We start from the raw sequence: 15,718 nt of genomic DNA on the forward strand, positions 1-15,718 counted from the left end.
TTCTTTCAAATTATACAGCCAGCGAGAGGTCCTGCTGGATTTTATGCTCTCTGTTAACTATGAGCACCCATTTTTGCCATTTTCTCGTCGCAATAAACTCTGAAATTGTAATCAGAGTTTTAAAATGAAAATGGTGCGGCTTACCGAGAAAGAAACTTATATAAGCTCAGAGTAAGTACACCATTCGCATATGGATAATTGCCTGTGAGGGATTTCAATACAAATTGAGGCTCAGGAAGCGGATAAGCAACAGGAAGGGTGTCTCTGCTCCTGTGTAAGCATCCAAATCTACTGTGAGTGCGAAAGGAACCATGACTAACTCTTACTAAGTCTGTTTGTGCATTTTTAGGAAAAGCTTAAAGATACTTTCCTTTCTTCTTCATCTTTCTCGCTCTTGCTGTCATAACCTCCTTTTTCCCCCAAAATCATGTGTCGTTCTCAGGAATCAGGACTCTTTCTTTTAGTTAGATACAGAAATATACATATCACCCTCCAAATGCTCCTGCATTTTCCTCTCAACATCCCGAGGTGCTAATTGTGAGCACTTGTGAGCTTGATCAAAGTGTGCAGAGAGGAGATGAAGAGTGGATGTGTCCTGCTGGGTTCTCCAGACAGACACAACATGTCAAACCCTCCATTTAGCAGCTAGATTAACGTTTATCTCAGGCCTTCCCCTGCTCCCTCGCTCCTCCCGTCTCTCCCTCAAAGCCACATCTGATAAATATCTCATTTCCACACTCAATATTGCCATAATCAAAAGTCCACCCATTACATGAAGCCTGTTCATCATCCCGCTTCACTCATCCCTCGGGCCAGCAACGATCAACCTTTTCCCTCCATTCTCCTCCCACGCTCTCCCCCAGAGAAGTGAATATCCCAGTGGAAGTGCATTTGTCTCCTGGCATTAATCTAGTAGAGATATAAAGGATTGTTGTATGAGGCCGTGGTGCCCTGTGGGCTGTATTGTCTCGGCATCTTCCTCTCTGACAGAGTGCAGAATAAAGCAGAGAGATGTGTCTTTAGTTCGCTTGCTCCCTCTCATACTCCACTGCTTACTAAGAGCTATAGGCAAATGATTCTTCCATTTCTGAGGAACAGATGAGAGGATTATCAAGGGGAGGTTAAAATTAATATTTACATTCATCTGCAATAATCTTTAATCACACTGCATGCAGAGGTGTTTACATTCTCATCTTTCTTTTGACTGAATCTCTTAGTGTCTCCAAAGGGATGAAAGCATGTGTGGGAAGAATTCAGAAGCAAGAGAAGCAACATTAGCCGTGTGGACTGTTGTATTCGTAATGTGGCACCACCTCACTATTTTCTAAACTGATCTCCATAGAGCCATTGGCCTCTTCAGCCCTCCGGAAAAACACAAAAAGACTCATTGTTTGAGTGTCTGTACGAGACTGAGGGAACCAGAGCAGCTTGTCATCATCTTGTTCTTAGCTATGTTACAAGTACGTGACCTATACTGCTTTTGTGTTTGGTATTCTATAAATTGTTAATTATTATTTATTATTTAGTGAGTTCAGTTTTTAAGGTTTTCTTTTCTTTCTTTTTGAGTCTATACTGTTTGTGTAAAACCATACCTTAATATCCTATCCAATTAGAATTACCAAAAATACCATACCGAAGTTACCATACCGTATACTTTGCTTACATACATTATATATTCTATGTTCATATCATTTTCTAGACTTTTTCCTTTCTTTACATATTTATGTCTGACTAGGCTTAACACTTCACATCAGCAATAAACAGAAAGTAAATGATTCGAGTTCAACTGAATTTTATTTATACTTTTTTGTAAGTTGTTAAACCACAACTCCGCAAAATTTCTTGAGCTGCAACTAGCAACTTTTTAAATGTTCAATTAACCTTTTTTCAATTAATCAAGTATTATATTATATTATATTTTAAATTGTTTAGTCTGTAAAATTGTGCAATAATAATGAAAAATGTTCCCAGAGCCAAATGTGATGCCTTCATTCAAATTAAAAAAAAAATGAAAATGAAGAATTTAGGGTAATTTTAAGGGTAACTTCAATATTTTTTAACCTGGACGCTATTTTACAATGTTTTGTTTATAAGTGACTAATGGGAAAAACTATTTTTGAAATTGGTCTAGTATTGAGGGGTCTCGTTGCCTTCGAATGATTTCTCTGTTGGGTCCTATACAGAACATCTAATAATCTCAGTGTCAAAAACAAGAACTTTTACTGGACGTACATTGTCCAATATGATTACATTGCAGCCCGTATAGAGTTGCCAGTAGTCCTGAGTCACCGGATCACTAAAGTAAATCTGTGGATTCAAGAAGAGCTGCTGTATTTATATGTATGTGTGTACGTGATTATATATTATCGTTTGGATGAGGGTGATGACAATTGGATGAGGGTGATGACAATGTGAAGGAGGATAAAGAGGAAGAGGACTCTGTGCACCTCCTCTCTGACTCTGACTAATGGGGAAACTCTTTATGTATATGAGTTGCATTAATAACAGCACAGAGTGGACACTGTGGACATTAATAACAGTGAACAGTTGCAGCGAGCACATAGCACCGTGTAAATTCTGGCCACATCAATAACAACTCATGACCTCCAACTGCAACATGAATCATCATGCCATGTGTATACTGGAAGTCAAGCCTGCAAACACTGTGTTAATGCATACGCCTAAAAATAGAAAATCCCAGTCATTAGCAATTAAAAGCTAAAATGATCCAGAAACCATAAGCTTTGAGGAAAAGCCAATAGCTTTGTCTTGTTTTTTTTTAGTTTGTGAGTGTTGACTTCCTCTACCTGCTCCTCCACATGCTGGGTGATGCACGGTGGGGATAGCTAATGAGGCCAATAATGTAGCAGTGTGTGTCTAATGAGAGAAGATGAGCTCAGGTTCCAAAAGATTCACACTTAATTTGTGTGTGTTAACATGATTACATTCATGAACCTCGACTATTGAATCCACAATCAACTATTTCCTCTTGCCGTCCAATTTTACATATTTGTGTATTCATAAAGCCCTTGAAAATCATTAACTCGCAGACTGCCCTGACATGTGAAGGACCCACATCTCTTCATCATGTTACCCGTCCACGTTCGATATCTCATATTTCAAACTAAGCATGCAGTTTTGCTCGTTTTAAAGTATAATAGCAGTGCATCCCATGTTACACAGAGACAGAGAGCAGATGAGACCGCTCAGACGATGCCTGTGATGTCCACCTGCTGTGAGAGACAATAACCAGATGTGAAGAGGAGAGTTTGACACATGCAAGTCTGCTCATTGTGGCCAATTACCGGGTTGAAGCATTCTTCTGGCAGGCACAGAGCCAGAGAGAGAGTGTCTCCGTGTGATTTTCTAATAGAGAGCATCCAGTCATTTGAATCCGAATCTTACACTGCTCTAGTGTTTTATTTGGTAATAATGTTTCCATTTTGAGGCTTTAAGAGTGACTGACGGTCGTGAACATCCTGCCACTGTGGAGTTTAAAAACAGTGCTAGATTGGAGCAAAAACAACATCAGTCCTTTATACAAACATAGTAATGGTGGGCCCATGTCCTGTCTTTCTCTGTTTCTTAATCTCTCTGTGAGTGTTCTCACATTGGTACTGTAAAGTATTCACTTGTTGAGGGCCCTTTTCTCCTCCATTAACCATGCAGACGATTTTCAAGTCCACACATAAACAGACAGTTTAAAGTCAGAGCTGCTACCTGCTTACTGAGCAAGTAAATGAAGCAAAAAGGCTCCAAAAGTCTGATTATTGCAGGATTAGAGAACAGGACAGTGAGATTGTGGGACAGAGAGAGGGAGAGAGCAACTAAGTTCTCTCAAACGTAGCACTTTGCAAATATGGCACTTTGTTTCCATGGTGTGGGAGGTAATTATCTTAATATGCATTATTTTATTCCCCCCTATAAAACACTGGCAAAGGAACGAGTAACGTTCTTCATGCTCCTCCTTGTAATAGCTTCTCACAGCTCCTCATTCTATTACAAAAGATACAACAGTTAGTTAAGACCCCACGAAACATTTAATTTTCTGTCCTGCTAATTAAATGTGTCTCAGATGAGCCCACTGAGCCCACTTGTCTGGATGTCCCCCATTTGGGTTGCCACCAGAGTTTAATATATGGCATTAAATAGGGATTGAGAATGAAAATGGAGCCTACCTCCCATTGGGAATGTAATGAACGATTATAAGGCATAATCTTGGTCATGCAGAAATCCTTTAGTTTAGTTTCTGTCGTTTTATTTAAGTTACTGTCTGTTAAATATGATAATGTCTTTTGCTATTTTTGGCACACTTCAGATTTTGAATAGTGTGAGTGGGTTTATAAAATGCATATCCTGCAGATGCATAAAGTGAGCTGTAATTAGTTTTCTTCTCACAACTCTCTCAATCCTCCTGTCCTTTCTTTGTAATAATATTTTATACAGCATGAGATCGTATTGTAGTGTGCAAGTTGCCACATTTGTCCTAAATAAATTGTATTTCTGCTTGTTATTTATTTTACAAACCTCACAAGTCCCTCCTGCTTCTTCACCTGTAAGAAAAACATTTCTATTACAAAGGTAAGTGCACATCTTCAGGGAACCCCAGAGGCAAACAAAAGGTTAGCATGCTGAAAATAAAAGTGAAGTCTATTTCAATGTGGCATATAAGTCATACTGTAATGAGGAGGTTTTTAATAGATGTAACAATTAGTAAAGTCACTGCACCGGTAAATCAAGGGGAACTCTGGGTGCATTGGTTATCCTTTACCCAGGATGCATCAGTGTTCTCCTGGGGTGAACTCTGAAAGGTCAGACAGTGTCTCATTAACACGTGCTGGGGCTGGGCTCCACATGTAGGGGCCAGACTATTAACACAGAGCTGGTTTGTACACACAAGGCCAGAGCATTAGCAACCGGCCTCAAAGGGTTGGATGTTTTCAGTCACAAATCACTTGAATCTAAGGTTCTGGGTTCACAAGCTGGTACAAGTAGAGTTTGACAAGTATTTAACCCTGTTTGGTTGGTATATTGGTGTAGGTGTGTCATTCTTATAGTAAGTGAACACAGCCTCAATTTTTTGTTAAACAAAGCTATTCATTCCACCTGGAACATAACTTTTATCCTAATTGAATTTATTTGGAGAAAGAACTAACAGCTGAACTTATGTTGTCTTATCTGATCTTTGTTGTTTGGCATTTATTTCAATATATTTAGTCATAATATAATTGGTGTACAAAAGCTCTAAACTGTCCTGTACTAATGATGTATAAGTGGTCCTCTTCCTGCTGTATAGGCTTGTTTTATGATATATGCCTGAGTGCAACCCTTGTTTAGTGTGGGGAAAGAAATCATCCCCGATAAAATAAAGACAGTAGTAAACTTTGTAGGAATAAAACTCCAAAGGGAGACAGAATGGGGTGCATACAGGACTATTAACACAGCTGATGCATTGGCTCTGGACTCTGCCTGTTAACCCTTGAGACTCCGGGCCGATAAATTCTGGTTTAAGAGATCTGGCAAACTCAGAGCTCACACAGCAGCTTGTGTCCACTGCTGCTTCAAATATGGAGTTGTGGACACATGAACAACATAAACTGCACTCTGTGTCTGTTGGAGACTTGTGTGTGTCAAACATGTACTATGAGAGCAATTATCATGTTGACGATGTTTTAGGTCATTTTGTCAGTTTTACAGGATGACTTTTGGTCACACACACTTGTGTTTATTCACCTCCCTCAATTATGACATAGTTTTCCTGTCATGATAGGTTAAAAGACAAATACAAATACAATTTACACTACAACAGCAACAACATATAGTAGCATCAGATGGGACACCTCATCTGGTTAATATTTATTCAAAAGCATCAGAGGGGCCTCTGTTGTGTGTTCTAATGAATAAAACACGATGTTTATCCTTCCTGTTTAACGTTAAGTCCCCATGAACAGTCACAGGGACCAAGAGAATATTTACTTGCGTTGGGACACCGGGGAGTTGGATTATCTGCTGGCGGCTTTGTAGTTTTCTGAAGCTTCCCCGTGTGACATGTTCCAGGGAGGGTTCTCTTATTTACTCTCCAGTCCTCTGTGTATAGCCGTCCTTATTGTTTGTTCTTATGTGCCACCACTCCTGAGGAATGTGCTCCAGGAGAGAGACTGTGATCATTACATGGGATTGAGACTACAGACTCCAGAAGGACACAGATGGAAGTGTTGTCACTACAGGGTATTCCATTAGAAAAAGGATTTTATGTTGACAAGGATTTTCATTTATTGGGAGAAAAAGAAGTTTCTCCTCAAGGGAAAAGTTTTATATGTAGATTTTTTTTTAAATGTAATCTATTTTTTTGCATTTGATTTGAACACAAATGTTCCTTTTGTCATAAAGAGTCATGCAAGTAAATGTTTGTCCTGTCAAATAAGCTTCATATCCTGCAGTAAGTATAATAGAGAGCATACGAAGCTCTACAAGGACAAAGTGATTTAAAAATAAATTCTTTTTTTTTTACATTCATTAGAAAACAATTTGCATACAATTGCTTTATTGGACATATACAGACCTTGATCAAAGCATCATGAAATAATATTTTATACCGAAAGGTGGCGACGTTGGGTTTCCAAACGATGTCATTCAACCAGACCCACACCACGCTCTCCTCAAACCCCTTCACCTTCCTCACACAACAACTCGCAACATCTTTATTAATCTATTCCTGCGATTATATGTGGAATATCGACTGTTTGTGTATCGATTATATGTGGAGAATAGACTATGAATCTATCGCTCAGTGAAAGTCTTTTTTATGCATTTCGATGCATTAAGTTCCTAAAAGTTTGGGTAGAGTGACTGAAACGGTTGTGTTGTTTAAGACGAGTATTAACTGCTTAATTATAAATCTGCCTATATGAATACACCTGTGCACAGTTTTGCTTTATTAACAAACTCAATAAAAGATGGATTAAGAAAGCCTGACTAATGAACAAATAGTTTTAAAAGAAACTATTGTTGACGAATATGATTATTATGTCAAAGTCTAAATGATATTTTATGTGATTAATACAATGATGGATAAACATTTAATACATGCTGAAATCATGACTGTTTGCTGATTCTAAGAAAAACACACCTGCATATTCACCATCTGACATCTTCTGTCAATCGCCAGAATCTGTTTTATTTTACTGTTTTTTTCTTATTTCTCATGCAAAGTGACAAAAGAATGAATATTAAGTGACATGTGCCAATCTGCTGATGGGCTTTGACAGTTCAGAAAACTTTGGTTTCTATACTATTATGCTAATTACGTCCCCAGGCTGAGCTCCTCATTGGCTGAGTCTCAGTCAATTTCATATTTCAGTCCTGACGTCAGGGCGCCTATAAAACTAAGCAATGCTTTTTAACTCGTCGGCTGACTGATGCCTTAGAAAAAAAAATCTATCAATCTTAGGGTGGAGGTTTTTTTTTTTTCTCTCTCCACAAAGCAACTGTTTGCCCGGGACAAGTGCGTGAACCTCCTCAATTTGGCGCACTAATCCTAAAAGGAGCCATGAAGTGTTAAATGGTAGAAACAGAGACAGCGGCGCTCAGACACGCTGGGAGAGAGAAAGGAGGAAACGTCTGTGCAACGCAGACTGAAGGAAAAAAAAACTTATCGACTCACAAAACCCAAACCTGCGTTGCGCAATTAGTGCGTGAAAACCCACTTTTTCTCCGGTTTTGAAGAAAATAAACAAAGAAATCAAGCTGGCTCAGTGCGTGTCTCAGCAGCCCACTTTGACAGGTGCTCCTCACCCCCTTTGGAGGACTGTCAACAGCAAGAGGATGGCATCAGAGCTGGCAATGAGCAACTCCGACCTGCCCACCAGTCCCCTGGCCATGGAATATGTTAATGACTTCGATCTGATGAAGTTTGAAGTGAAAAAGGAGCCGGTGGAGCCCGATCGCAGCATCAGCCAGTGCAGCCGCCTGGTCGCCGGGGGATCCCTATCTTCCACCCCGATGAGCACGCCTTGCAGCTCGGTTCCCCCCTCGCCAAGCTTCTCGGAGCCCAGTCCGGGATCAGGGAGCGAGCAAAAGGGACACTTGGAGGATTTCTACTGGATGACCGGGTACCAACAGCAGTTGAACCCCGAGGCTCTGGGCTTTAGCCCGGAGGACGCCGTAGAGGCGCTGATCAGCAGCAGTCACCAGCTCCAGACCTTCGACGGCTATGCCAGGGGGCAGCAGTTCGGCGGCTCAGCCGGGGCAGGAGGCTCCATGGCCGGGGAGGAGATGGGATCAGCGGCCGCCGTTGTATCCGCGGTTATCGCCGCAGCTGCAGCCCAGAACGGGAATCCCCACCACCACCACCACCATCACCACCACCACCACTCAGGGGGACACCATTCCTCCTCCGGGTCTCAATCCGGCGGCGGCGTCGTGGGGAACCACCAACACCTGCGTTTGGAAGACCGGTTCTCGGACGAGCAGCTGGTGACAATGTCGGTGCGGGAATTGAACCGGCAGCTCCGGGGGGTCAGCAAAGAAGAGGTGATCCGTCTGAAACAGAAGAGGAGGACGCTAAAGAACAGAGGCTATGCCCAGTCCTGCCGGTACAAGAGGGTCCAGCAGCGGCACGTCCTGGAGGGAGAGAAGACGCAGCTCATTCAGCAGGTGGACCACCTCAAGCAGGAGATCTCCCGGCTGGCCAGGGAGAGGGACGCCTACAAGGAGAAATACGAGAAGCTGATCAGCACCGGCTTCAGAGAAAACGGAGGATCCAGCAGCGACAACAACCCCTCGTCCCCGGAGTTTTTCATGTGAGTCTCGGCGCTGAAAAGTTTTAATAACCGGCCCTCACAAAGAAACCCCAAACCCCCACAAACAACTTTTAATTTGCACACAGCACAAAATAGCTTGTGTGTGTGCTTGAGTTGAATTTGTTTTTGTTAAAGATGCGTTTATTAAGGACAAAAGGATTTACACATTTCTGTATTTCCATAATATTTTGTTTCAGGATGAGGATATTTTTTTAAAATTATGTTCATTCACCTTTAAAGCATATCTGGCTACACATATATGTATGTTTAAATAACTGAATAAGAATTCGGTTTCCACAACAAATAACTTGAGAATTCTGTCCATTTCGCGATGTTTGTCTTCAGACAAACTGCATAAAATGACTGAACACTTCTCTAGTATAGGTCTCCACTCTGTCCTCTTTACCCAAAAATAGTTTTCGGAAATTCAACAATCCTCAAGCACAGCAGTTTATTTTTATGTGAATTTATTCTAGTTTTTGGTTTCAAGTCACTTCTTTTCTTTGGGTATGAATGATCTCATTTTTCATCATCCTTATATCATCCATCCTATTTGTCATGTGAGAAAACCCAGTTACAGCAGAAGTTAGGTGTCAGACTGTAACAGTGATGTGAAGCCATGCATGCTGGTCATGTACGGATAGTGTTCTTACTTTTATTTTTATTTTTCCTTGTTTTTGTGAACTTGTGTACGATGATTGTATTATACCATGACTGCATTGTTCAGCTTCATCACCCTTTAGGATTTATTTTATAAAAAAAAAAGTGTGAACAGGTGCATTCATCCGTCACTTTGTTTGAATGGGCCCTTCAACATTTCATAGACTGCTTTTGGAGCCCTGTGAGGAAAATAACATTGTGGAATAAAGCAACTTTGTACTCAATATTGATTTATATGCTCACAGACAACATTCTATCAAGGTGAGCAACATCCGAAAATTTTGTAGAAATAGTTATATTTTTTCTTGACAAATGCAAATAGATTATTGCGATCAACAAGTGGGGCTGCAGATAAAAACGCTTTATGATGCATTTATTGAAATACAAGTGAAAAAGACTAATTTGTCAAGCAAAATTGTTCCTCCAAATGATCTGTTCTTTCTGCAATTCGTTGTTAATGTGTTTTCCTTTCATTTAAGGAACTCAATTACGTTTACCCAGAACCCTATGGGTGTTATTCGGTAAATAAACTGTGAACTGTTTGGAAGTGGAAATGATATGTTCTCCCGGTGCTGAGGAATAATTAAGCAAAGCATCATGCAGCTCTAAGTCTTTTGTGATGATCTCCAAACAGTAAAAATGTATCTTCTGGACAGTAAAATAAAGTGGCCGACATCGTGCTCACTCTAAAAAAATGGAATTTAATAAATACACCATTGATCAATAAACCTTCATGAATGGAAAATATATATATTCTCCTGAAAATGTTTGTTATTTTTGTTCTCTTTAGTTTTGCATGTTGTTTGTCACCATGTCTCTGAGGCGACACCACACACTCTCAACCCTTTAATCTCCTCTCAATCTGAACTGGAATATGAACAGAAGAAGTTACTGTCAGTGTCATTTGCATAACGTAAACATCTGTTCATGCACATTTGGTTTTGACTGAATCGCGATGCAGATGTTGCGCACAACGCGCGTAACCATAAGATCAAGCCCAGCTGTAATGTGTGCACTGGACTTGTTTTATTCTTTCTCTCAATATGCATGTTGCATTCTTTTTACCTCTGACAAATACACGGTGAAATATTTGCTTTTTCTTATTTTGCTTCTCAAGAAGTAGCCTAATAAGGGACGCTCCTCACTTGTTGCGTAATTAAAGACAGAAAACAAAAAAATACCTAAAATATTTTAGATAAACCGGAAGAAAATCAAATCATAATGCTCAGTATTTCTAATACAAATTCACTCGGCCTGTTAGAATTGTGCAGCAGCTGTCCTAGAAAAGAGTTAATGATTGATTTTAGAGTAAACTTGCACTTTTTACTCGGTAGCTGACCACTTGTTGTATATTGTCCGTTGAGAGTTTCATTTAAAATCGATCGGAGACAAAGGTCTGGATGACAAAAACGATCAAATACACGAATATGAACAAATATGTAAAAATGTGAAAATATGAATTTTGACCCCCTGAAAATAATGCCATCTGAAAATAAACTCAAACGCTTTATATTAATACTGCGGTGATATGAATACAATTGACTAAAATATGCTTACAGTAATAATAATAATAATAATAATTTAGAGTGCAAATGTTTCGCTATGGTTATGGCACGAGAGGTATTTAAGCAATCCACCACTTTCGCTTCGGTGTAAAGATCCTTTATTTGACTCTGACATAAAAATGCTGATAAGAGTAAAAAGGGAAAAGCCACAGGATGCACTTGGAGTAATTTGGTTTTGTAGCGACTGACAGCTCCAGTAGCTTCAAACCTGCCTCTGCTCTGCACTGCATCTGGCCTGCAGAGTGTCTCTCCTCCTGAAAGCAGCCCGATGAACTCAGTGCTTCCAAAAGAGCAGTATGGTTGAGACAAAAGTAACGCGTTCTGGGTTAGGCTGCCATACAAGGTCACTGCCACCACTGTGTGTGTGTGTGTGTGTGTATGTGTGTGTTTGTGTGTAGGAGGGTTATTATCTTTTCCAGTCTGGGTGTTTGCATGTGCTGTGTTTATGAACATAAGGAGGAGATGATATATTTTTGTTGTCAGTGTGTAGCTCATGGAAACCTTAAAATGCACCACAGCGATGGTGTCTCTTAACGCAGAGTTGGAGACTGTACAGACTCTGTGTTTGATCTGTGTCTCACCTTTACTACACTGTCACACACACACACAAAATCACACACATACACAAACAATCACAGTCGACTGGCTTGCAATAGCTCCCATGCAAGCCCAGAGTGAGGGACAAGATGGGAGAGCATGATCCTCTCATGCCTGGAGGAATGATTTTCTCTGTGATTAAAAGTGAGTGAGAGACAGGGATAGATAGAGAGAGAGAGAGAGAGAGAGAGGGAGGGAGAGAGAGAGAGAGAAAGAGAGAGGGGGAGGGAGAGAGAGAGATGCTGGCCGCCTTCCTGCTCCTTTCAGATGATAAACGATCAGAGATGCGTCCTAGCTGAGAGGAGAGGGCCTTTTAGTGAGCATGTGTCCACTAATTTATGGCCTTCCTATCTGATTAGGTCAATATAGTGTGCTATTTAATTACATTTGTGTTATAACCTAGAACTGGAGTTGCTATTCTTCTTCCATGGCATCCCTCTCATCTGTGAGGCAGATAGGGTCAGCTGAGTTTTCTAGTGGAGTCTCAGATTTTATACCGGACAGTCTTACCTGGAATGTTATGACAGACAGGACGTCTGCTTTGTGTAATGGTTCGTTGCTTTCCAGTGTGTGTTCTCTGTTATTCAATATTTAAGAATGATAAAGTGGAAAAGTGCTGATCATTGAACGGGTGGAAATTGTGTGGGGCGCTTTCTGCTTGTGTGTGTGTGTGTGTGTGTGTTTTGACTGGAGGATTCAGTAGCACTGATTCACTTCCTGTGCTAAAGGAGTACAGAAGGCACAGGAAACAATATTTCAGCGCTGCCTCTTCATTTCTCACCCCTCTATCAGATTCACTGCTTCTTTCTCTGCCTTTTGCCTCCTCTCTTTCATTTGTGCAGTATGAAAGAGTGAGTGCATATAGCATACAGACACACCACATTATTAATCTTATCAGTACAAACTGTAATTCTATTCTCTGGCCAACTATATTGACTTCTGCACTGTGATCATTTGCAGTCTGTCCAATGATGAGGTTATTAAAGATAATGTAGTTGTCTGCTGTCACAATATTGGACTCTCTCTTTCAGGTCAACTATGGGAAATCACTTTGAAATTTATCAGTATTGACATTTGAATCATCATCATGTGCGTCGCTTTAATGCCTCAAAATTAATAGGACAAAGGATGTGCACACTTTTTAGTGTCTATTTGTGAGAGTGCTCAATAACCAGCCGGCATTGTCTTTTATTTGACCTTGTGGAGGAGGGGTGTTATGTGCTTTAACTGAGTGCATTGTATCTATAGGAATGAGTCATTGTATCGTGACATTGTGAGGCTTGTAGCTTATGTCAATCAAAAAGAAATCTAAATAAATGTAAGTAATTCAAATAGTCTCACTTAGCTCATAAAAACTTAAAAGCACAAAAAAGTCAGGTTGCATATTTCTTTTCAATACAGTGATGTCTTAATTAATTTCACAGTTCGGAGTGCTCCAATAATTCCTGTATTTTGATTTATCACTGTTATAATACGAGGAATTTGTTTTCCTATAATCAGTAGAGCAGTAAAACAGTTTATTTCTTAAAACACTACCTAAAAAAGCATCATTACTTTAAGGTGACGGTAATAATAATATACTCTAATATACACTATGTTATCATTTCATGACTATCGCTGAATCAAAAACAATTTGTTTTGTATTACTGGAAATGATTTTGGAGCCACATGTCTCATTTAGTAACACAACAGTTTTTGTGTATACGTTCATTTCTTTTCTTCCCAGTGAGCGCTCCTTTCCCCATGACAAGCTCCCCCAAAGGGTCAAAAACATATTCGCATTCAAAAGGGGAAACAATTTCAATCTCTTCCACTCAATCCGCATCTGCATCACTCCATGCGATAAACATTTACATTTAAATTGATTTAAATCAGCTGCATTTATGTTCCTCTGTGGTCCGTCCATCATCTAGACCTGCAATGGCAGAGCTTCTCTCTCTTTCTCTCTCTCTCTCCCCTCTCTCTCTCTCTTTCTCTCTCTGTCTTGCAGTGTCCTGAGTTATGTGTCATTTATTTGAAACCCTAATAATTTAACTTGTCCCCTCCTGCCGTAGCTGTGCATGTGCTAAGAATGAAGCAGCTGTAAAGAAGGCTTGTGCTGCTGCCTCTGCATGGATCTTATTGGCTTTACACGGTGATTTTTTTCCAGCAAATAGAAGCATGGGCAGAGAGTAGGTAATGTGATTGTCTGAATCCAATCCTATAGTCATGTGTTGAATTGAGATTACTGTAAATGCTCAGCTGTAGAAGAATGTGCATATGGGCACATGTAATGTGTCTTGTGTGTATGATGCAGTAGAATTCAAACACTAGATTTGCATTTGCTCGCATAAGAAGCTCTCCACAGAATGCATCACTAAAGGGCAATAGATGAAAGCTAATTATGATTTAATTATATGTGATCACAATATTCTGACTCACTGATAAACATAGCTGAGGCTGTGTTGATGTTTTCAACAGTGAGTTGAGTTCCAGGGCACAGAGTCAGTGGAGTGGTGTGTTACGGACCACAGCGGACGTAGTGGGGGTGGGGTGTGGGGCTGGCGGGGGGGGGGGTGTTTGGAAACTGAGTGCGTTATGCGACTGTGTGTGTGCTTGTTTGTCTATGTGTGTGTGTTCAAGTCTGCGTGTGCAAGAGGTTTGTGTTATGCAGGGTGGAGCTGGAGCCAAGCCTGACCCCTGTGTGTTTTACCTGCATCTCAATGAAGCGAGAGAGTTGATTTACCCCTCTGCTGCAGTTAGCCTCTCTCTCTCTCTCTCTCTCTCTCTCTCTCTCCCAGCCAGTCAAACAGGCATTGATCTCTTAGCCAGGCAAGGTGACCCACAGTGTTGTTCAGCTCTTCCAAAGTCTCTCCTCTTCCTTTCATTTGTACCTGGGTAAGGCCTTGACCCCACACACTGCTGCCATGTAGCAGCCCTGTGCACGTGGGCCGCATTTCCCCTGTATCGAGAACAGTGTGTGTGTGTGTGTGTGTGTGTGTGTGTGTGCTTGTTTGAGTAGTGTGTGTGTGTGTGTGTGTGTGTGTGTGTGTGTGCTTGTTTGAGTAAGCAAGAGTGCACCCAGAGTTGACACATGTGTGTGTGTGTGTGTGTGTGTGTGCAAGTAGTCATTGTGTGTATGTGTGGGAGTATGCATACGTGCCTATGTGTGTGTGTGTGTGTGTGTGTGTGTGTGAATGTCCCTCTGTGTCTGGCGTGGTGTGATTATCAAGTTCTTTGTTTGTCTTCACCTATAGGTGTGTGTAATTATGTGCAGATTGATTTAAATGGGGCTGCAACTGTACATTCCCAACAGTATAGGTACATCTGAGAGACTGGTCTGTCCATGTTGATGTGTCAGAGCATTTTTCAGGTGACGGCAGACTTGTCTGTGCCGTTAGCTCCTGTGTAGCTGAAAGGGTCAGAGTCCATTTGGCCCCAGTGTGAATCGGATTACAGGGAAATGAATGGCCCTCATTGTTGCATAAAGATGGATTGGGGGGGGCATTAATATACTTTGTTGCTCCTTCGCCTCATTTTGTTCTTCTGAAACCCGGCGAAAAGGTTTTCAGGACGATTTGTCATTAGGTTTTTAAAGCAGGTTTTCTTTATACACATGTGGTCGTATATTTGCTCCCATGTGTAAATATTTTATATCCTCTCCCAAATGTGTGAAAACCTTGCATTCAGACATCCATAAACCCCAAATCAATGTTAATGTAAACATATGGTCCTCGTAAACTGAAGAACCTGCCTGATTAATTTAAGACATATATGAACTAAAACATTTACACTGTATTTTTGTTAATTACTTTAAATATATATTTTTTTAAATTAAGGAAGAGGTGGCTATATAATTACAGTGTATTATTAAACATTGTCATAACATGTGACAACATGAAATGTATTTTAGATATACTTTTGATGTGTATGGATTTTGCTTTTGAAATACTGCGCAGTGTGTGTGTGTTAGACGCGTGCATGTGCATTTGTAGTCATGTCTTGAAAAATAAAGTACATTTACAAAACAATTCTAAACCTCACATTCAAATCTAACATCTGTTTGGTTGGAAATATTTGACAGATTTTATTTGGAAATACATAAATGATTATTCT

At 40.4% G+C, this 15,718-nt stretch overlaps 1 protein-coding gene across 1 annotated transcript in view; it reads left to right on the top strand.

Annotated features, from left to right (window-relative positions):
• Positions 1-7,304: 7,304 nt before the first annotated feature.
• LOC129108131 (transcription factor Maf-like) overlaps positions 7,305-15,718 on the top strand; it is a 41,566-nt gene continuing 33,152 nt past the window's right edge. Inside the window, exon 1 of the mRNA XM_054619807.1 lies at positions 7,305-8,801. Coding sequence (XP_054475782.1) covers positions 7,825-8,801 — 977 coding nt within the window. The 5' untranslated portion in view covers positions 7,305-7,824. The remainder of the gene's footprint in view (positions 8,802-15,718) is intronic.

This window comes from Anoplopoma fimbria, chromosome 19 (assembly GCF_027596085.1).
Source record: "Anoplopoma fimbria isolate UVic2021 breed Golden Eagle Sablefish chromosome 19, Afim_UVic_2022, whole genome shotgun sequence".
NCBI classification, from domain to species: domain Eukaryota; kingdom Metazoa; phylum Chordata; class Actinopteri; order Perciformes; family Anoplopomatidae; genus Anoplopoma; species Anoplopoma fimbria.